This window comes from Neodiprion fabricii, chromosome 2 (assembly GCF_021155785.1).
Source record: "Neodiprion fabricii isolate iyNeoFabr1 chromosome 2, iyNeoFabr1.1, whole genome shotgun sequence".
Lineage (NCBI taxonomy): Eukaryota > Metazoa > Arthropoda > Insecta > Hymenoptera > Diprionidae > Neodiprion > Neodiprion fabricii.
The window spans coordinates 8,026,051-8,049,504 of record NC_060240.1 but is presented as its reverse complement, the minus strand read 5'-3'; the positions used below and the strand labels follow the sequence as shown (position 1 = coordinate 8,049,504).

General features: G+C 41.6%; 2 protein-coding genes across 2 annotated transcripts in view; one reads left to right on the top strand and one right to left on the bottom strand.

Moving 5' to 3' along the window:
• LOC124176189 (rho GTPase-activating protein 44-like) overlaps positions 1–23,454 on the top strand; it is a 79,254-nt gene that overhangs the window by 44,945 nt on the left and 10,855 nt on the right. The window lies entirely within an intron of this gene.
• On the bottom strand, positions 18,287–23,190 carry LOC124176191 (UNC93-like protein MFSD11). Its single transcript, XM_046557130.1, has 2 exons — positions 22,889–23,190; positions 18,287–19,676 (listed from the first exon to the last, which is right to left on the bottom strand). The coding sequence occupies exons 1-2, from the start codon at positions 23,039–23,041 to the stop codon at positions 18,387–18,389; spliced, it is 1,443 nt and encodes a 480-aa protein (XP_046413086.1). The 5' UTR covers positions 23,042–23,190; the 3' UTR covers positions 18,287–18,386.

Here is a 23,454-nt window from a genome sequence, read left to right as displayed (position 1 = left end):
AACACGGTGAGGTTATTTCTGCCCTTTATGTCTTTCCGTTATCTCATCTTTACTTCACACGAAATCCAAAGACGATTTGCACAAAGTAAGGCAAAGTTAAGGGATATAGAAGGTAATTTGTTGCTAAAAGCTTCTTCGCGCGTCGTATCTAAATCTCACCGGTTCCTTTTAATCCCCCTCATTCGCTTCCCTTTCTTATTCCTCTTTTTGTAACTGTGTTTTTTTCTTATTTTCTTTTCATTTCCGTCTTTCCTTCTTACGCTTCCAGCTTGGCTCCTTTCACGGCTCCCTGGTACGATCATCCGTGATGCGATGCAACGGTGTGTACTTGCGGAGGAAACATGTTTGTCGTATCCATTACCGGACGACAAGGAGATTTCCTTTACAAGGTACAGAGTTGTTTACCTGTCTCGCATACCGCTCACTACTAATCGAGCCTTGGTGCGAGTGGGTATCATTAAACAGTGTAGATATTTGTAATGTCCACGGGTAAAGTACTCCACGTGTTTGATAAGAATTGTTTCACCGCAGGCGTGTAACTGCATCGTGCCATTTTGGTCTCTGACGAAAATACTCGAGACATTTTGCTACCACCGTTTCAAAACGCCGACGAGAGGTCAAAGGATCTAAAATTGATCGGCACGAGGACCAAAAGAACCGCTAAAAGCATCTCAGCCTCAGAATAGGCAGCCACGCCTCCCACGTCTATTAGCCATTCCCTCATTGTCCGACGGAAACTTCACTGTTATGGGATTCCGAAAAATCTACGCTACGATCCCCGAAAGTGCGAGTCATTCAACGGATTCAATGGTTGGATCCAACGATTTTCGTTGGTGTTGAAATAGTATATTGTTTAACAAGTTTTTTCACGAAGCACGAAATTTTGAGGTTAGCTTCGCGTAGTGTCAGATTTTTTCGCGACAGCGCGTGCGCGCAGTGCAGAAAAGACCTCTTTCAACTCCTAGGACTTAAAAGTGGTCTTTTCCGTACTACGCGCATGCGCATTCGTGGACTCACTCGACCGCCATAGAAACGGGTAATTTGTGTACGGAAAGCATACATATAAATGAGGATTTCTTCAGTTATTCCAATTGTTGAGTCTTGTTATACCTTCGTATAAACGAAGCACGCGTCTTTTACAGAAATAAACGTAGTGCGTCATTGTGTGCGTATGATCGACGAAGCATAGCATATATATTATACCGTCGATCTCACATTACCTGCAGTCTGGCTGATCGTGCAGATACGTATATGCATAACTAACGTATCGCGATAATTGAATAATCAGGGATGAAAATAAATAAACAACTAAAGATAAAGAAACCAACATTCCCTAACGTCATCAACTTATGGTCGAACGGTTATAATCAAGCCTGCAATCCCATGCACGAGCACGTGGTTGTAACTCCTGTCATGCATACACGATGCACAAACGCCTGCATGGATATCCGTAATGCATGTGCATACTCTGGGATCGAATGGCGGACGCGTGTAAGAGGCGTCGGTGTGCCAGGATTGTGTTGAACGAGCTTAGCTCCTCCGTCACTCGGAACAATGGCCGGCATTCCTCCCTGCTGCATAATACAATCCTGCCATTGTTTACAATAATGCATAATAGTGATCGTCGGTCAGGGTTCTTCGTCTCATCGCACCCCGTTTAATATTAATCGAGATTTCTTCCGTTTGCACACGATCGAGCTCACAGAGTGCCGCCAAATTAATGACCAATTACTAATTACTCGGTTGCAGTAGTTGTGCACAGCGCTACATACTCGTAATTAAATCTTGTTTTTCGATTTTGCTACCGCATCGCGAACTCGAGCGACCGCGATCAATTAAACCTTAACAACCAGACGAAGAACCGTGTAATTTGCAGTGGGCTTCGCTAATTCGAAAATCCCAGAGTGCGGATCTCGCGTGTACCTACTTAAAGCAACTGCGCAAACTTCGTAACTCAAATTTTGTGGTACCTACATATTTTGTTTTAATTGTCATTCAATGCCTTAAATTTAATTTTTAACGGTTGCAGGCTTACAGCTCCGTTATCTAACCGCAGCAAATCTAACGCACAGAACGAACGATCTATCGATAATGTTGAATTATAGAGAAGGAAAGAATCGCCAATTTTTAGCCAACTAAGAAACAGACTCGCGTAATTGCTTCCTGCTATACCTTCTGATAGATATAAACTAGAACTTGTATATCCGTTTTTGTTATTACAAATAGATACGGCGTGTAACACGATCGCGATTTGAACCGGAAGTCAGCCGTAGGATTTCTTTGTCGCGATCGCAGCACGATTTCCATGAAATAGCGGAGCAGCAGCAGGAATTCGCTGTTATACCTTGTATTACGAAAGTGTCTTGTTCTGCAGTCAGTCTCGCCGCACGTGCTCGGAACCGCGTTTGTCAGCTTGTTGTTGTCAGGTGATTCTCCGCAACTCGCTTTTGCTGATAAGTGAAATCGCTTATTATTACACCGGTTTGCGAACCTGCAGTAATCAACGACTTTGACATCAAGTCACTCCTGCAGGCCATTCCATATCGAGCGATAATCACCTCTTCGCATTCCTTAACTACAATACCTCGCTGTATTCGTCGTCAGGATGAAATGTGATCCTCGCACGTTGTACCGCTACACGTTATTAAAGTTGGCACGGTGCATGATAATGGTTATGCGTACTGCCATGAAATGAATTATTGATTCGTATCATAAATCAGAAATGACGAATAGACCACCGTTAGAGTGATTTCCTTTCTTTGATAATCAATCAGATCTTCAACCATGAAAGTAACTTTTGGATCCACAGATAAGGGGTCGTCCATAAACAATGGTACCAATTCGGTTGGGAGGATCCACATAAAGCTCCAAACTGGTAACCTAGTTTATGGATAGCCTCTAAACCGAATGGTTATGCAGCTCTGATATGATGTAGATACAGATTTTTTCGCTCGTCACGATTTGTGGTGCGAGTCAAGCGAAACTTGCAATCATGCTGGCACGTGGCGAAAGTACACGAGCCTGCCACAAACCCGTTCGCGTTCCGATCAGTTCACGATACCTACATCATCTACGCGATGATTATGTCATTCACGATAAAACCATATTATACAGTCACCCGCTGCGCTGGTCAAGTCCACATTAATTCCAAGCGGTTCCAGTTCGGCGCTCTCGCCTTGTGTACGTTTTTTTTTTTTTTTATCCTCTACTTCTGGGTAGGATCGTGGTTGTGGAAATTATACATTAAGCCATGTATACGGCGGAATGGACGATTCGAATAAATTTTGATTACACTTTGGTTCTTGGCGCGAAAGGACAGCCCATATTTTTTACATCGCAGGTATTTGAAATGCAATCATAAAATTCGAAGATGTTACCATTTTGCGAATCGTATCCCGTAAAGACACGTACCACTGAATATATTAATTGATTCTTGAGAACCAGGTTTTTTTTCTCACTTTACAAGAAATTCCTTCGCTCGGGAGTTCGTAATAGGACCTTGAGGTGAACGATCTTTCCTATCGCGAATCCGTTTCGATTAATATATTGAATACTTCTTTGCAACCACATGATTTGATGACCGTGCGATTGCCGAGTGTTACTAATATATCCGAGAATCCTACTAAAAACAGACGTCAATTTACCACTTCGAAAGGCAGCTGCAGTATCGCGAATGTACGAGTTAAATTCTTCGCTAATGTTATGTAGCAAGAGAGAAAACGTTGGGGGTCGATTAACAGCCGCTGTTGGCAAACAACTAATTTACTTTGGATTAACCCGCGGCTGAAAAGCGTTGCAGTAGGTGTGGAGAATATTGCGTCAAGAAGCGGCAAACTGCATGAAATTTTTGCCCTCTTAGTTTGGAATTTTTTCATTAAAATTCTCTACCCGCAAATCGGTCCAACTCACCGTCCGATGATGGCAAAGTTTTGCAATGATCTGGTTCAAGTGGTCGATACATCATTCCCGCATTCCAACGTCGTTGCAAATAAAGCCAGCGGTTTTGCAAAAGTTCGAATTCCAACCCTTCGCCTCGGGTACCGAAACCCCAGGCACCGCACCGTGTATGTTATGCACGCCGTGATACCCAAGCTTTTTCAAGTTGGGCCCGAGGGCTTCCACAAAAGGCTTGCCAAGAAGAGCCGAGCTCTTGCAGCACGTTCTAAAAAACGATTTCTAGTACCTCGTTCACTCGCCTGTAGCAGCTGTAGGTACACTCAGGGTGCAAATCCTGATCGCAGCACCGTTTAAATACTGATCCAATGATACCTCTGTTGTCTGTTGTTAAACAGGACGGACTGATTCGGTGGTGAACGGCCCGTTAAAAATTCGAAATGGGCGTCGATTGATCGGTAATCAAATCTTTTTTGTCCTCTGCTGCCGGGATGCCGGTGTTCCGTGGACTCGGATATCGACCGCTCATCACTACTGGAGCGGTTCATCGAGGCTCACTAATCGTTGCGTGCAGTGCAATTATAGGCCGGTATGTATGGGGAAGGTTTCTTTGAGAAGACTGCAAAGATTGCGTCGCGGAGCAAACCAGTTTTTCCAGTAATTCTCTTTCTCTCGCTCTACTCTCCAACCCGATGCAAGTATATTCCCCCTTGCCTCTTGTCGTCTCTTCGTCGTGTTCCTGCATCATGGCCCGGGGCGCGCCCGTGCTGCATAGCATTATATCGCTCCGCTCGAAATCTCGAGGAGAACTTATTGCACATCGTTCCAGTTGAATGGAAGTTATCTCCGATGGACGAATATTTTTTACTGCAATTTTGTATAACAATTCAGGGTCGCACATTTAACACCTCTTTATTGTTATATTCGATTTAAATCAATGCCGTTGAAATTTCCAACATGTGAGTTTGTGCTTCTGGTCACTTATTCTGATCGTTCATCGCTTCTCGATGGTCGAAGAAAAACAACTTGAAACGGTATTTAACCCTTACAGTCACGCGATGCAATTTTTTTTTTTTTTTCGACACGGAAGTGTAATTATACTTTTCCTATTAATTTTTCGACGCTGAATGCGAATCTGATGTCAAAAATTTAATGAAACTAAAACTGACCCCTAAAATAGGGTGGAAATAGAGTGAGTTATCAACATTGTTTTAGACAGTGCTCTTGAATGAGATTTATATGAATATTTATTTTGAGACAGTACGATTTTAGCCCAAAAATACGCGCAACCCCCAATACTGTTTATATGCACCACTCAGGAGGGTGAAAACTACCCTTATGCATTGAATTTTGTGAATCTAATGACCATTCCGAGGTCTCTGTTTGTAAACCAATAAATTCCAAGCGTTTTCAGTATACGTTTAACATCAAATTTCTCCGCTAACGAATTACATTCACGAAAATACGTTTTTTTTTTTGCTTCTGTTTATTTCTGAAAATTATAACGAATTATTCATTCATAAAAAACCCTAATTATTCCAAAGTTTAAGTATGTTTTTACCTAAAAATGAAACAAATCCAGGATTTTGCATGTAATATAAAAGATATGACAAATGAAAAAAAAAAGAAAAAGGGTGCAAAATTGGATTTCAAATTTATTAAAATGACACTACTGAGGTATGAAGACTAGTTTAAACCAGTCAAAGATTGATTTCACCAACTTAAAGACGGCGTTGGTGAGTTTTAAATCAACATTTTTTGACGACTTCATTACAAGGTAGTCGTACATTGACATTTATCGATGATATTGTTAAAACTCGCATGAACAAGAACAGTCGAGTTATAAACAAGAGGCTTTTCTGCAAATACGTTGCGTTCGTGTCTTGTTCACCGCGGGCAGACGAACCCGTTGACGAAGAGTTTGAGGTTTCGAGCCCGCTCTTCACCTTGCGTTGCACCAGGTAGCCTTGGTATTATATTAAGATCCGTCTGGGCCTCCGGGGTGTGGGTGTGTCTTCGTAACCCTCCCGGACTCCGTCCTTCTCCACGAGCCTCTTCTTCACCGCGCTTACATGCCTGAGTATATAACCGACGTATACACGATATTTCTTTGGGTCCGAGCGGTGAGCCAAGCTTGATTACAAGGATCCTCTCTTGTTGGTTGGGGCAACTCAACGCTGCACAATTTTATGAAGTTTCTTCCATTTTCGACTCCGTACAATCCTGTTAGTCGCCCTTATACACGAAGATGACTTTTAGGTCGGAGTGCACAGGTGCAACGTTTATACTTGAGCTTCTCGAGTACTTCGTCGCAGACACTTTCGGATTGTGAAATGAGCCGGCCCTTCGGCCTGATCAATTAACCCAGCCCAATCGCCGTTTCGGTCATGATTTTAACGGTCCCAAACTTTCCCTGTGCTCTGAACGAAGAGAGCTTTTGCCGAGACTAAATGGACGGCATTTTTGTCTTGGGTTAACGGTCAGACCAAGAGCCTAGAAGCTTTGTTCAGGTTATCTTTATCTCCGAGGAGTCTTGCTCAACTCGCGCATGCATTGGCTGATGACAAAAGGTTGATGAGGAACCTGTTCTAGTTTTACGGTCAGCGGCCATTTACTGTATATGTACACTAAAACAGAAGAAGGAGATGAAGGAGAACAAGAAGATGAGGGTGAGGATGAGGTTGAGGATGAAGAGGAACGTATATAAGGCGCTGATAAACTGACCCTGTAGGAAAGTGCGCAGGAAAGAAGAAAGACAAATGGGATAGCCGTAGCGGAGAAAACTGCCTTAGGTCAGGACAAAAACGGTATACCTACCTCCCCGTGGTGAGGATCCAGATTTTTCCTCGTGCTCAGCCTTAAACTACCCCCTCGCCCGCGGCTAAACGGATCCTGTAACAAAACTGTTCGTTGCCGCCGCTCGAGTGCGACCACGTGAGATATTTTTTAGTCCAGCTCGTTGCCGGGTTTTGGGTGTTTTAATTATCCTTGCGTGAAACTTCAAGTTGAACTTGACGTGTTTTTAACGTGCATCGTATACTTTCAGTAACATGTCAATTACTTCCCGATGAATTTTTTAGAAGCAAGGTAAGTGTGTGAGTTGTTGATACGTTTGGACCCAATTATTGACCCTTTTATTTTCCAAAATTATAAATTGACAGCATAAATTGTCAATTTCTTGATGACTAAAACCAATTGCAAGAGGTTTAGACTCGACAAATTTATTTTTTGGGAATTTTAGAACCAAGGATCAAAGAAATACCAACCAAGAAAGTTCAATAATTGGGACAGGGTCAATGGCTGGTACATTTACCATACGCAGGTGTTAATTGTTTAATTTCAATGCCGCCATCGTCTAATAATCGAGTTCTCAGACAAACTTGCTTCTTTTCATACCTTGAGTTTCTTTGCTCACGGGTAATCGTGAATTTTGGTCACGTGTTGCCCTCCTGTGTCTTCCTGGTGAAGAAATATAAGATAATCTTGTTCTTTTTGTTTTTATTTTATTAAATCTTATCTTTCGTATCGCTCGCAATCACGTGGCTGAATCTAATAGGCATGTGAATAAGAACAGAGCATATTGTCGTGTGCAGGTTCGTCGACAAGGTTCGTTTGACGAGACCTCTGCAACACCTTTTTATCTGTATCCACAGAATCAGACTACGTGACTGCGTACGAATTGTGACTGGTTTGCAGGTAAATTCTCACCAGGTTGGAAAAAAATATTTGGGTATACCTACGGTTTGATATTTTTTTCGGTGTTTTTGACGAGGACGAGAGATGATGGTGTTTGAACAGTGGAGAGAGGGCGAGATAATGCAGGGCCGTTGGTTGACCGACGTTTGAAATCCATCGTTTGAAATCGACTCTGCAACACGGAATAAAGACTAATGAAAGGTTTTTATTAAAATACATGAAGCCTGGGCTTAAAATTTACTCACAATTTACACTGTACCTTAGTGGTAATTCTCATTAGAAATTCCAGGCTTTCTATCCTATCTCTTTCTTCTCTCTCTCTCTCTCTCTCTCTCTCTCCCTGTCTCGAAACAACGAGTCCGAGCCTTCTTGGAATGGAATTTACGAATCCTTGTCACGTCTGAATATAAATATTGTAGTATCTGTGCCTGCCTATATTTTGTTTATTATTCTTATTCACAAACGCATTCATATGTATTCCTTACACGAATAGATGTGTAAATTCTCATCACGTTTTATTCTTTAAATACTATAAGCTGCACCTCGTGTGTCACTATTGTCACCGTGATGTTTATTAATTATTTTTTTATTTTTACATTTATACTATCAAAATTTATCAATGCATTGATAATATATAAATTAGACATTGAATTAAAGTCATTTCGATAAAACTTCTAAGGAGCCATATAATCGATTTACTAAGTAATCCGTGAACAAAAAATCTTCCTTAAAAAAGTGGATGGGTGTTGGAAGGCTTCCGGTTCACCCTGTGACGGACAAGTGAATTCCTGAGGGTCGTCAGACCCGAGAAGAGTTTGACGTAAGGCTTCTAACGCGTCGAGACATCGGCCGTGTCCTTAAAGTCCCACGTGAATCAATCTTCGACTTTTTTTAAGCCGATCAAAATAGCCGGATCAATATAACCGACTTCCTGCTTGTTTCTATCCCGCATCGGCTTCAACGATGAGATAGTGTTCAGCGCACTGATACTTAAATCGTTTCACCTTGCCTAGCGCAGTATCTGAAACCATTGAAGCGCGTAGTTGATTCCGAAACAATCTACTTACAGAGTTTCATTTGAATCGTTTTGAGATTCCGATGCGAAGCAATTGTCGGCAATATACTTTAGATCGGTTGGTAGCCTGCAGCAACGTTTTAAGTTACTTTCTTTTATCTTTTCTTCTGTTAAACCGAAGCAAACAGTCCCTCAAGGGTCGGTTCGTTTTATGGGAAAGCAGACACCATTCGACATCAATCGGAGTTTGTAATGAACTACGATCATAAACGATCGGATCAAGCGGCGATGAAGAGCCATTCAAACGATTTCTGGAAAATATTTTCCAGTGATGGATGACCGGGTGAAAACAGGCCCAAGCCTCATGCACGAAACAACATGTTCATTCCTCCGGGAACAAACGAAAGAACGAACGGCTGGTCCTACGTATCAAGTTTCAGCTCAGGTTGCAAGACTCGAAAGCTCGGAGCATCTTTCCTCGAAAACGAGGAAACTACCGAATAACGAAGTTTAATTAACCTCCGTGGTTATAAAGCCGGGTATTCAAACCAAGCTCCTAGGATATTCTGCGTTATGGTGATTAACCAACTCCACCTGTAACACAAATCGTTCTTCTCTTTCTCCTCGATATTTTTTTTCCAACGCAAGACGAAGTAGAGACGTGTGCAGCATACCTGCGAAAAAGCAGGTCGGTCTAGCCTTACTCGTGGTTTTCAACCTTTGTGTAAAAAGGCGCCACACCATAATGCCGGGGAATACAGGACTAGCCGCATTAACGGCCCACTTCTCTGTGTAGGACCTGCGGCGTCCTGTCGCTCCGGAGTTGTTGCTGGCAATTGTCTATTCTGGAGGCACAATGCGGCAATTATTCATGCCGCCCGACAGCAGCACGTGCTGCCCACACCCAAACTCCTTCCTCCGACTTGGTCCTGGCCGTTCAGGTCCGTCCGGTCCCCGAGTAAACCTCGAGGGACAGAAACGCTCGAGGTTCCGAAGACCTTCGACCCGAACTACTACTGCAGGTAAATAATATGCCGGCCCAACCTCCACGCCTTCATTCCATACATCCAGGTATGCTGCATGCACACACAACACAGTTTACTTACCACCGATCCAGTGCAGGAGCACCTCGGCGAAGGGGCGAAGGAGAGAAAGGAAAAAGTCAACAGGTTGCCATTTTTCATCATCCCGCTTTGTGTCAGCTAAAAATGTATTCCAGCAAACAATGGCGAACGGGCAGGTTTCACTTTACCGTATTCGTTTTTTTTTTTTATTTCCTCCTCTTCTTCTCCCGCAGTGGCCAAGGTATTTTCGCTAGGCTTGTTAGAAAGGAATTCCGCCCTTCGCGCCTGCATCGACAAGGTATAGGTGGTACGTGACTCGGTGTTCTCTTAGCCACTTTGCGTAACAATTGCCAAGCACCTTACGCACCTACCGTTCTCAACTCGTTGGAGAAGGATGCGTGTCTATTATCCTCTTCACGCCCATCCGGTGGAAGAGCTATCCCGATATTGTATAAAGCTGAAATCCCTATCGCTGCACAAAATCAAATCCAATGCCTCGCGACGGCTTGCGAGAGATTTCGACCATTCAACCGGATCTTGCGCCTAAAGAAAACCTGCCGCATCACCCCTTTGTGATCACTGAACACAGCCTCTTAACTGTAAACGGATTCGACGCTCAGGACTCGATACAAGAATGCGGACGATGAGATTATCTCGGGCTTCGACTCCCTCTTGGCTTGGCACACCTACCACATTAACTGTGTCATTCGAGAAGTGTGCTCCGAATCCACTTGGTTATCGTCTTCGAACTTATCATGTCGATTCACCCCACAATCAGGAACACGAGGTTCCGTATTTTCTGTAAACTAACAGTCATCAGCCGGTCTGAAACCGAGGTAGCTCGATTTTGAAACCCCAGAAGCCATGTCTCGACTCGTCTACATACATTGAGGGTTTTCGGTAATACCGTAACCACCAACCACCAACGTACGCAATACCGTCGACCCTTCTCCGACCTGCCTATCGCAGCTACCCAGTTATCCAGTCATCTAGCATGCACCGTTCGTTGAATGTAAATATAGACTTGGCCAGCTGTGTGTGCGGTTAGGTTGGGGGAGAAAAGTGTCTAGAGCTTGAGGCGTCGCTGTGTGCACTTGGGTCTGTCGTTTGGTGTGTCCCCTATGCTTAGGGCTCGGTTCTTAGGGCCCGACCCACGTGCAACAGGTCCAGAAATCACCTCTTCCAACCCCGCCTGCACCTCCGCTGCCCCTTTTTACTCATGGTAGGGCAAACAGGCGAGGCGATGGGGAGAAGCCGGGGAGCGAGGCGACCCTAATTCCATCTAAAAATACAACCGGGCTCGAGCAACAGGCGACTTTTCACTACTACCAAGTGTAACTTTATTAGGACGAAATTCTTCCTCCTTCACCACCGATCTTATACCGCACCATAGAAACGGGGGAATTACGCCCTCTTAGCCAACCTGTCACCAACGGTACATGGGTACATCAGGATTATTTTTGACATGTATGCATGTACCTATCAGATCGTTTCACGACGAACAGAGGAGAGCCTTCGGCCTCCTTCTATTTTCCTCTTCTTCGTCATCTTATTCCGCGTCTTACATACTACTTTTTCATGAATACGTATCATACTGCAGTGCGGTTCGATTGACGGACTGATTCATCATCGGCCGTGCGAAAACGACGCGCCGGTTGCACGATGCTCGAAGGCAGCGAAACGCGACATCGTGACTAACGACGCTGACTTTAGAGCTCCATTGTCCACAATTCATAACGTATGTACGTACGTACGTGTTTCAGAATTGCAGACAACAGTCTGTTTGCCGATCCGTCTCACTCGTAAGATTATATACGATGTACTCGCTCTAGCTGAGGAGTTGGCGGAGGGTAAGGAACAATGCTATCTGTGTTTGGTCGCGTGGCCTGTGTTCCTGGCAAACGTACAAGTCAGAGACTGTCTCTCTGCGATGACGGGTATCCACGTGCACCGCGTGCCGAGTATAGGTATATCCTATGTTTGCACCTTGATACACGGTATCTGTTATCGTCGATGTCACCGTTTCGTTTACCCGCCATCAACCAACAGACGAAAAGGGTTCTGAAAAATCTGATGCGAAACCGGCACTTCCGTTCAAGATCCCGCGAGTAGACGCGTGCAGTGATCACTAAAGTCGAGCTTCGGATGCTCTTCGCTCGTGCGCTGATTGGGCCCAATCTTACTAACTGCCCCGGCCGTCTGAATCATAAATGTAGAATGGTTGACCCTCGCCTCCTACATACTACGACGACGATGCCTCGTACGTGCAGCCACCGAGGAGCAAATGCACGTAGGTGGAGCCATAATTTTGCCCGAGGCGAGCTTTGATCGTCATTTTTGCATCCGCGACGTCCTCGTCGTCGTTGTCATCGTCTGGAATTCATCATTCTCCTTTTTTCCTCGCCTGTGTCCTGTCTTTGTTGGGTTGCGGCTTGGTCGTTCTATATTCATGGTCCCCCAGCTTCTCCGGTACCACCTCTTATTCTTCTTCCTTTGTTAACCCGTATACCGGGAATAAAAAATATAAAGCCTCTTTTCGGGGCACACCGACTACCGATGGCACTCTTTCCTCCCTTCCCCGGGTCTGTAAGCCCAAAACGAGATAAAGACGAAGGTTTTTTTCCATCGATTTATGCCCAGGCGTCACTCGATATGAGGAAAGACTTCTTTTACAACTCGCATGATGACGGAGGACTGCTTCGGCTACACGTATTATATTATATTATATTGTACACCTCCGCCGAATAAGTTATGTCGCGACGTAACATCGCGGGAGTGAAGAAACACCGGCCGCGGCATGGAGGCGTCGATGTCGATGCTCTGCCTCCGCGCATCTTATCTGTGTATACTTCTTTCTAAGGCTCTTTCCTGTTCCAACTAGGTATTCGAAAATTCTCATCCTCACTCTCATTAAACCCACGCGTTCGCGGTAATGTACTCATCATCAAACGCCGGTCCACGCGCCAGGACTTCTATCTCCTCCTACTCCTACCACAGGCATACATACTTCCCTGCATATACGAACGTTATAAATAGTCTTCTTGATTATTAATATGACTCTCTACACGTATGTGTATGCGTCCACATATGAGTATAAGCCGCGACTGTTCTGCCCCGTTAATCAACCGTAATTCTCATTGCAACGGTGGCACGAGCACAAATTTTCATCTTCACATCCTCGCGAACGCAGGACGTTTGGTTTCACAACTCCTTATCTTGATCGCGTCCTTCAAGGTATTCCTCAGTCTGCAGGACTGCGGTATTAGATGTGGTCACGTTTCGCTGATCGATCACTCGTACTTTATATCTATCAAGCATTTCCTCGTATTGTAATCAGCCAAGAGTTTTGCCAGAAAAACCAAGTTCGCACACAGCGTGGTCTTTATGATCTTTTTTTTCTCGATGAAAAGGTCATTGAATTGAACTTAACGAATTGCTGAAACATCGTAAGCGAAGACGGCGCCATGTGATAATTTTCGCGTGGGTTCTTCATATTTTTTGCATCGCCATTCGGTCGATTCGAGAGGCATCTTCAGTTCGAAGTTAAGCAGAATCTCGAATGTGTGGAGTGGTCTTTGTTCCAAGAGAGCGTTATTAAGCACTCCCTTTAGAGCACGTACAATCACACGATTCTTCGTCTTGCCGAGCGGTGACATTTAAGAGATGGAGAAAAATAAAGAGAAATATCGGCTATTTTGTTCACTATGGCATATCATATATAAAATTATGTCTATTCATAAATCTTCATTAGCTCAGACCGCGCAGCGGGCAGAAGAAGCTGCTAGGCAGCCAGAAAGATAGTCGTCGTTCGTGTGTATAAGGAATTTAAATAAGACGTCAGCACATTCCTGGCTTACATATCATGTATACCATGCATCACTACTATTATACATATGTAGGCTAGCCTGCCGGAATTGAGATTCACTAGCTTTTTATTGTTAACAAGAATCTAATTAATACGCACCTAACTACCCAACGCTCGTTCTCGCTATGGAAATGAAACACGTGTAACTAAATTGTATTCCCGGTACCAACAATCGTTCAAACCACACCATCCGATTCATAAATTGCATAACGAAACGTAGGCACAGCAGTAAAATGCATAAATGCCTTGACCTTACGGCTAACTTGTTTCCGGTCCGAAACAAAATGCGAGTTCAATCATCTATACGAATTATGTGACAATCACTGGCGAAGTAGGTGACGTGAGAAAACGTGATGCAAATTGTCACATAATTCGTACAGATGATTGAACTCGCATTTTGTTTCGGACCGTAAACAAGTTAGCCGTAAGGTTAAGGCATTTATGCATTTTACTGTGTGCATCGTTAAGTTTACGAGATTCTGCTGGATGTATAAATTTCAGCGTCAAGTTAAGTAACACTTCCGTTTTCCTTCCTCTCTCGGCTCTCCTTTTTTTTACTTTTCCTTTTCCTGTTTGCTCTTAGCTCTTCGCGCAAGTAGATTAATATTACGTTTTACTTTTTTTTTTTTTCATTCTTTTTTCTTTCTTTTTTTTTCTTTTTTATGCCACTTCCGGGGGAACTGCGTCGACGCCGGTTGACCCGTGACGCAAATGCTTCTCAATGTCCCACGCGGATGTGAAACCACGATAAAGCAAACGGCTAATTGGACCGGGCCCATCAGCGACCGAGCAACAATTAGTTAGCCAACCGACGACTGCAACAGCGAACGCTTCTCTAATCTATCTCGCATCTTTCGTATTTTATACACTTATATCTATATACCTACCATACCTACTCGAGGTTAAGTCATGCGAGGAAGCTGCACCATCTCTTGGAGCTTACTTCAAGCCCAACTCTGCCGCAGTCTGTTTTAACCACAGCTGAACTTTTCCTACCTTGTAGTCAGTTCTCACCGACGCTCGATCAGTTGCTCAGAGTAGGTGCTAAAGGGGATTTCCTGTGTTCGGTGGAAACTAAAACTTTTTTGAAATAACTGAAATAAAACTATTTATTTAAACTTCATACAGGACGCTTTTTAGTTTTACCGGATTAATATCCGTCTTACATAGTTGCATTTGTTATAAGCAATCATAAACGAAAGGAAATTGAAAGACTATTAGGGAAAATAAAGTTGCGTTTATCGTAGTTGAGTGTATAAATAAACACGTCAGGAAGTAGTTACTTCCTGAGATAGATTGTACAGGCATGCAAAATATAAGTTATAATTTGCCCTTAAAATATTAATGCTTTTTTTCGGTATTTAGGTATGTTGAATTAAAATGTAGCACTGTTTTTTTTTTCAACACATCCAGTTTTATTTTTATGCAAGATATGCATATTCATAGATTTGTTTTTACAATTTTTATGAAAAAATAAAATATAATGAATATAAAACTGAATGTTTAGCTTTAAAATGAACAGCATTAGTTTTAATCAAGACTTAAGAAACTAGATAAATCAAAAAGACTTACGATAGCTTTTTCCACTTCATTCAAAACTCCTGTTCAGTCTTTTTCTCTTGTACTTACGTAGCTCTAAATATGTTTAAAATCACGATAAACAACAACTACGTCTTTTCAAGTATCTTGTAGCCCTTCGTCGTCACACTATACGTAACTTTCTGATGAGAAAGATCGATTTCTTTACTCTGATTTAAATCGTTCTCGATTTGTAACCTCGTTCCGGTTACGCAAAGCTGACGGTGTCTATCACGAAATTTAATTCTCAAAACCAAGGGGGAAATAATTTGGGATATGCGTAACGCAAAAATTTTTGGTGTTTAATTAATTTAAATTAATCATGTAATTCTACTTAATTTTTTTATTTCAAATAAATTTTTTAAATTCATTTCAATTTATGAATTTCAATTTTTCTCTCAATAATTCTCGCTAATTCATTCTAAGTTTAAAATTTTTTCAATCCATTCCTTTTTATTTCTGGTTACTTCAAATTGTTTTTTTTTTTTTTTTTTAATTCAACTAAACTTTTTAATTTGAATTCAATTTTTTTCCCTTATAAACAGATATTTCCGGCACGAATCAAAACTAATTCAAATCAACTTGACTTAATGCTCATTATTTCAGTTAATTTTTGATAATTCAAGTTGATTCTCGTTGATTCGGGTGAATTATAATTAATTCACCAACTTATTGACACATCAATTCAGTTAGACATTTTCCCCTCGTTCAAAACAGCAGATTTTTTCCCCAACTAAACTTTTTTAATATTTGCAAGCTGCGGTATACGTTGAAAAATAGTAGTCGATATATGATCGTGTATTTGCGCTGCGCAAATCTCTCTGCTTCAGTCCTATAGCGATCGGCTATTCAGGCGGTCGCTTTTTATTTTAGGAATTGACGATTCCAGAAAAAAGAACGAAGTAACATGTAAAACGAATAAGGCAAACTTGCGGCTAATCTTGCAGCCTTGACATTTCGGGTTGTAGTTTATCCCAGCACTTCACGTGAGATTCAATTTGTTGTCTTTTCACCCGTGCGGTCATTCCTCACGAACTAATTCATTTAACTAATGTTTGTAGATAAGTTATTAGAAAATTCTTAAACAATTGTTACTGCACGCAGAGGTTTTCATTGTTAACAAAGTCGAACTGAATTCTGCGAAAAGTTTGGCGCGTTATTCTAAAGCTGCACTGCTGTTTTACAGTTGATAGAAATCATCGTATTTTAATATCCAAATAACTAACGTCGGCGAAGAAAAATTGTTGCTGAACTTGTCTATTTTACTGTTTGAAAGAAAAAAGATTAGATCAATGACGTTGTAACTATATTACACTGTTGTTTTATACACGCTTATCAATTGGGAGTCTCGCAAAGAATTTTCTCTTTACAAATATCGTTAGAAAATTTTTACAACTACCGGTAAATACGTACGCTAATACCTAAATTTTGTTGATCATGCAAACTTGTAGGAATAGAAAATGCATAGATGAACATTTTACATGTAACATTCGAGAGTCGGTTGTCGCAGTGGGTATAGAATATCTTTCTAATTTTTTAGTACAACACGACGTATTTCTCTACGAAACGTTATGGCAAGAGCAATAAAGGAGTTTATAGTCAAAGCTGAAATAACGATTGTAGTTAAGCACGTGAATCTTTCATTGTATAATATACGGGTTGTGCAAAGGTTTGGAATTGTTGCTACACGATTAGAAAAAAATCGTTCCAGCAGATTCACAAAAATTTTTGGGTTGATTTAACCATTTTTTAATGTATTACTCTAAGTGAAAAAAATTAAATTGACAAATTAAATGTTAAATATGGCAATTTAAACGTTGATATTAAAAAAAATTGTTTTACATAAAGCGAGTCTGCTGGGACATTATGCTTAGTTACATTTTTCTAGCAGAGTAGCAGTTTATTTACTTTTTTCTTCATTTAATCGCTGGCAAAGGTAAGACCTTGTTGTGCAATACCGATCGTATTCTAGACTTGCTCGTAATGGACATGGAAACACGTAACGAAAACGTATATACCTGTATAATGTACTTGTAAAATGTACATATTTATTATATATACAATATGTTTTTCATTGGACGGATAACGGGCATGTAGGAACGTATATTGTTGAGAAAAAAAATCGAACTCCAGAGGTTTAACAATGAAAATTTTATATGTTGCATACATTCGTTCGTATCAACAATTTTTTAATAACAGTACGATATATAGTCTCGGCTCTGTCGATGTAAATTATGTGTGTGCGTTTTCTTCTTCATCATCATACACATGTACAAGAATAATGGTTATTATTAAAATAATTAATATACCAATCATAGAAAACGATCGTCAAACGCATAATTACAATAAACTCGCGAAGAGAGAGTCGATTCTTGTCATAAAGATGCAGGACGGTATGAATCGGTGTGAAATTTGTTTCATTATGAAATGAAAAGATCATCCTGTTCCCTCTTGACATCAATAGATAAACTCGTTTAAGACGTACACCGAGAAGATCGAGTGTTTATACTTGATAAATTGATCATATTGCACAATTCGTGTTCTCAGATAGAGGCAAAAAACAAAAAAGAAGCGTAACCGATCAAATAATAGATTGATAATATACAGAAAGAAATTGGGCCATCTTAGATAAAATACTTTTCTTATCAATCGCACCTCCATAATCTTGGATCAAGAACTACGATGTCGCTTATTTTTTCACCATTAATTTTTATTTTTAGTAAAAATATACACTTATGTTAAATATACATCTGTCATATATGCATATATTTTTACATGATATATATATATATGTGTGTGTGTGTGTGTGTGTGTATGCATATTTACGTCACGTCGGTATCTTATCTCGCACCAAATAAATGCTTTCATGAACAATGTGCTACTCAATGTACTCCCTATACTTATCGTTGGACGGAGAAAACTGAATATGCTGTTTGAGTAAACAATCCCGCTATATGATATCGGTACAAATCGAGATTTCAACATAATTACCGACGTATTTATTTTCTCCATCTTTCAACACTACAGTTAGGTATGTGTATTATGTTGTGTATAATGCAGGTACTTGAGCATATAAATTGCCAATGACGGTGAATTATTGTCTTGGTCCAATCGTTGTTGATTGGGTTATAAGATTTTAATATGTCAAAAATGCAATTCATTTTGGAAGATGTACAATGTTGTAAAAATGTCGTTGCGAGTATTCGCTTGTCAGATCGCTTCTGCACAAGTGTGTGCAAGTTATTTATTTCGTTTTTTTTTTTCCATATATAAATCAAGGATCCGGACCAGAAACGTCAACCAAGGCAGGATCGCTCTCGGAATGTTGCTCCTTTTTTTGCCGCCTAAGGGCAAATTCGACGATGCAAAATGTTAGCGTTCCTAAGACCAGAAAACAGACTAGAATGCCGAGCTGAATGTACAGGCCGATGTGGCTGCTGTAGGAAAAGCTGATCGCCGCTGCTACCGACTGTGTGAACTTGAAGAGGGCAAAGGCCGGTGCGCTGTCTTTCGCGTAGAGAACACCGAGGAGTGCGTAGACCTGGGTATTGAAGCAGGCGTCGCCGAAGCCGAGGGCAAGCGACCCGATCATCGCCAGGGTCGGCGACGCCGAGATGAAGCCCGATTCCGCGGTTGTCTGGAAGGGCGAGTCGTCCGGAAGGTTTAAGAATATCGTGCAGAAGGCGAACATGTGGACGATGAAACCGACGATAACGATCGGATCGCGTCCGAATCGCACCGTCTTCGATGCCAGGATCCCGAAGAGAGCACCAGCTATGACTTCGCCAACCCCGATGAAGATCCCCGAGAGTCCAACCAGCTTCTTGGATTCCGAACCCATCGACTGGGTGAAACCGATACTGGCCGAGTAGACCCCGGAGTAAAATGTGAGGACCAGACCCGCGTAGAAGAATGTTATCGACAGGAGCATCATCTTCCAGGTGATGAAAAGCCGGAAGGAATCCCTCAGCGCGTGCCAGGCTGCCATCAGCGGTTTATCCTTCGCTGGTTCCGGTATGTGCAGCTCTTTGTCGGCGCTCGATACTCCCTCGGCTTCTCCGATCTCCATCATCTTCGGGGCCTTTCGCAGGGTAGCCAGGACCACCGTACCGATCAGTGCCAGACTCGTCAGCACCCAGAATACCATGTTTCGCGTCGAGGCTACGATCGTAGATCCCGAAAACATGAAGTAGACGAAGATGTTACCCATGAACATCGAACACTGGAATATCGCCCAGAAGAGACCCGCGTTTCTCGACATTGTGTCTGGGTCGCTGTTCTGCGTCAGATACATCCCTTGACCCGTCCATATCAGCGCTGCTCCTAGACCCACTAGCGCCGATACCACGTAGAGAAGCTCGGTCTGGGCCAACAGGAACGAGGCGATGAACGCCACGTAGCAACAGCTTCCCGTAAGCATCGCCGTCCGAGGACCCGTCACGGATATGAACGATGGCGCCAACCAGTTGCAGGTTGCGAACACAGCGTATATTATTGCCAGGCTCGTGTAACCGTCCGCCGTGAAGGTCTTATCGTCCTCTTTTATACTGTCCAATATCGTTTTCTGTAACAGGAATTCATTTTTACAACTTATTACCTGTATTCTGGTATATACATTCAAATTCGTTTAAATTTGGCATGCAGAAGCTCGACGTGGATGTAGATTTAAAGGAATACGAACTTCATTTTATAGCATGTAATTTCGGGTTCAAGGCCGTTTCATCTTCGGTATAAACTTTAAACTTTCGCAAATGCACCGTATTGCAATATCAACGTTGGAAAGTATCTTCATCAGACTTTTCGAAAGGCTTGCATTCAAGTCTTTCTTGGTGAAATATCATGACTATACAAGGTCAAGTTGGTTTCGTTCATTACGAGTGGTCAGTTTCTTCAATTTCTAAGTTGCGAAAGCACCGAAGCGCAGATTATACATTGTATTATAGGAGTGGGACGACTTTAATCCTAGCAACACTGCGTTGCATAAAATGATTACAAGATTTATAGGTGAAGCTAACGATTTCGGGATGAATTTGTGCAGGAACCTCTCAACGGCAAAGGCAACCATGACGAATAATTAAATATGACGAACGAAACGCTTTGACGCATCGTGAGAGGAATACTAATTTCGCTGTCACGAGCTCGCGGCACTTGCAGGTGGAGTCAGTTTCCTCTATTCAACTGTCCAACAAACACTATATAACCCGAGGAAACTGCCTTCAATCCGCTACCTTTATAAAGTCAAGGAAAAACTAGCCGTGACGAAGGATACCGAGAAAGATATAACGCTTGGGTTTAACTCAAGATGCAACAAGGTTGGTATTTGGGAAGCTGAATTCTTTTGAGATACGAAACCTTACGGATGCTGATTTCTACTGTAAAGTACCTAAAGAATTTTGAGGAATGTTAAATATTTCACTTTGCAGTTACACATGAATTCGCAAGTATGCGACATTGAAACTGGTTCAGGGTCAAATTTGCTATTACCAGTATCGATAGATCGAAATAAATTGCTTCGACCCAAATCTGATCTCACGCTTTTAACTTAAGGTGGTGCAAGATGAAATATTCCGTTCTTTATGAATACGTTACGGCGGGAGAAGGCAGCCGTTAATTAACTCTCGTCTACCTCGAAAAAAAATTGCTACACTGACCCGAAAACTCGGGCACTGCAGTGTCAACTGCACCAGCTAATGGATAATCGTAAATCACAAATTGTCCATCTCTGGCACCAGAACGTGCAGCTTTCTAACGTGTTTCGTATATTCAGATATAAACCATCCATTGTAGCATCCGGTCTGATGTTTCATATTCACAATCTTTGGATAGAAGAATTTTTTAGTTATTTCTAAACTCGCGCTAGTGGAAAATTACCATCTAGGGGTCGTTAATTGCCAGGTTATACTAGCAGGGAGAATAATTATACGACTATATAATTATATGTTGCTGCGTTGGAATTAAATTGAAAGTTTCAAACACAAACACAGCAACAGAATTTGAATAGAGGTACGACTCTATTGTTCCATCATACAAATATATGAAAACGCGTGATCGGAGCCGCAGCATGTCTCGAATTGAAATATGCGTCTGACAAAATGAATCGATTTTTTACTTCGTTCGTGTTACCGAGCTTCCTTTTCAAAAAGATAACGTGATTAGTACGCAAAAAATACCCTGCATTTAATTGTCTCTGCTGCAGCGGCATTCCCCCATAACAACGTTACAATATGCTCACAACCCCAACAGGCATCGCTGCATTATTCATCTTCCCCGGACTTTACATTCTGCGATTTTGCATGCTTAGAACGTTGATACGTCTCTATATTTGCATTCATTATAAGAACTATTTTTCAAAGTCTGTAATCTTATCGTACGGTGTATCAAGTTCGACGATCTTACGCATTATGCTAACAGCGACTGACTAGTCGTCGAAGCTTTAGTGGCGCGGTAAATACACTTTCTTTTGTCAACACTTACATTTAAATTGTTTCGTTCCAATGACAATTAGCCACGAAAGTGAATATTTGTTAATAACAAACAATGTTAACGTTAGTAATGGTATCGTAATGAAAGATTGGAATGAAAATTTACCCTTCACTAATTTTATAATGACATTGAAGGAACTATGATTTCAAAATATGAACATCTCTTCTTTTGTTACGATTTATTAAATTTCAGACAATTCTAAAGTCGTGAAATAATGGTTTTTTCCTAACCATGAACCTTTCCAATAACGTTACTGACTTCAACACGATGCTGCCTATAACAGAAACCACGCGTTTTTTCACTACACTTTGGTTCAAGAATCGTTTTCTTATCAAAATGATTTATACTTTTGCAAAAATTTATATCAAAGTTTGCAGATGCTGCTTGAATTTGTCTTTATCATACATGTATAATGTATATATGTATGTACCTATATTATGAATTTCGACAATAATTGGCCAACTGAAACAATCAATTCATCGAATTCAAAATCTGCGTTCACGCCTCCGCCTACTTTTATATTCATTATACAGTAAAATCTTCTCATGAGAAACCTTCTAGCACGGATTGACATTTGAGCAGTTAAAACATTGGGTAATCATTATCCCAGGCGACTCTCTAGCTTTCAACTGTATCGCAATGTAGGTACCATATGTAAAACTATTCGTATTCGATCCAGTGTCAAAGTAGTGGAACGAAATGGAAAGTCAAGCTAGCACTAGGATTCTCAATTACGAAATGAGCTACTTTTTGTTTGTCTCGTTGAGTGGGCGAGCTTTCGCACCCACTTTCAAAAGCTTTCCAAAAATCGAAATTTATAACTCAAAATGGTACGTGTATGGGTAATTCTCTGTCAATGCGGTCCAAGATCCGTTTCTTACGATTGGTCATTGTCATTTCCTAGATATTCAATAAAGAGATCTAGAAGAAAGAGCGATTAGCATGCGCTATCATTTGATTCGTGACACAAAAAGAAGAAAAAAAAAAGAACGCGCAACGCTTGACGGGAGTTTCAAATGCCAATTGCTATCGTGCGCGATTCTTCAAAATTTCCGTACACATACATTACACGCAGAGTGTGAGCGACAAGGCGACGGGATGAGGATACGAATAGGAGAATGCGAATCGGAATGCGAGTGCGCTGGCGAACAGCTGATTGCGTGTCAACAATAGGTGCAAAGTCGAGGGTATTTAAGTCGTCGAGATTCAGAGCCTCCAATGCCAATGATCGTCGTTGATGCGGCAGACGGAGTGATCAGGGATTAATGATAATTAGTCGATTAATAGACTTACCTCGATGTTTCCCATAGTTTGGAATGCGGTAAAAGTCAACATGAAACCACAGCTTAATACTATCACGTTGAAGAGACGAGTATCGAAACTCATTTTGAATAATCTTAACTTTAAAGCGCAAGGAAAGGAAAACTTGCAAAATAACAATCTCATCGGTTCAAATCCTCTGTTAACGATTAATATTATATTGTAATACGGAGCTGCGCCGGCAGCATAGAATGCTAGTCAAATGAAATCTGTCACAGGATTGTTACGGTACCACGTACTGCGCCGCCTGTGAGTACGCACCGACCAGTCTGAAGTTGGCCGCAATTGCATTCGACGCAGCGCACTTTTCTCAACATATTCTATCGACTTGGGGACTAATATATCGAAAGTCGCGGCCTGCAAACTCAATTCGTAACTCGGCCCGAGGCAAGTACGGGTAATTGCTTTAACACAATGCTAACTTATATCTCAAATTAGAATAAAGTATTTATAATTTCAACAGAAGTATTATAAAATAGAGATATAAATACTTTAGCGGATGTCGATGAGTTTGAATCAAATTCAAACGGTATTTTTTA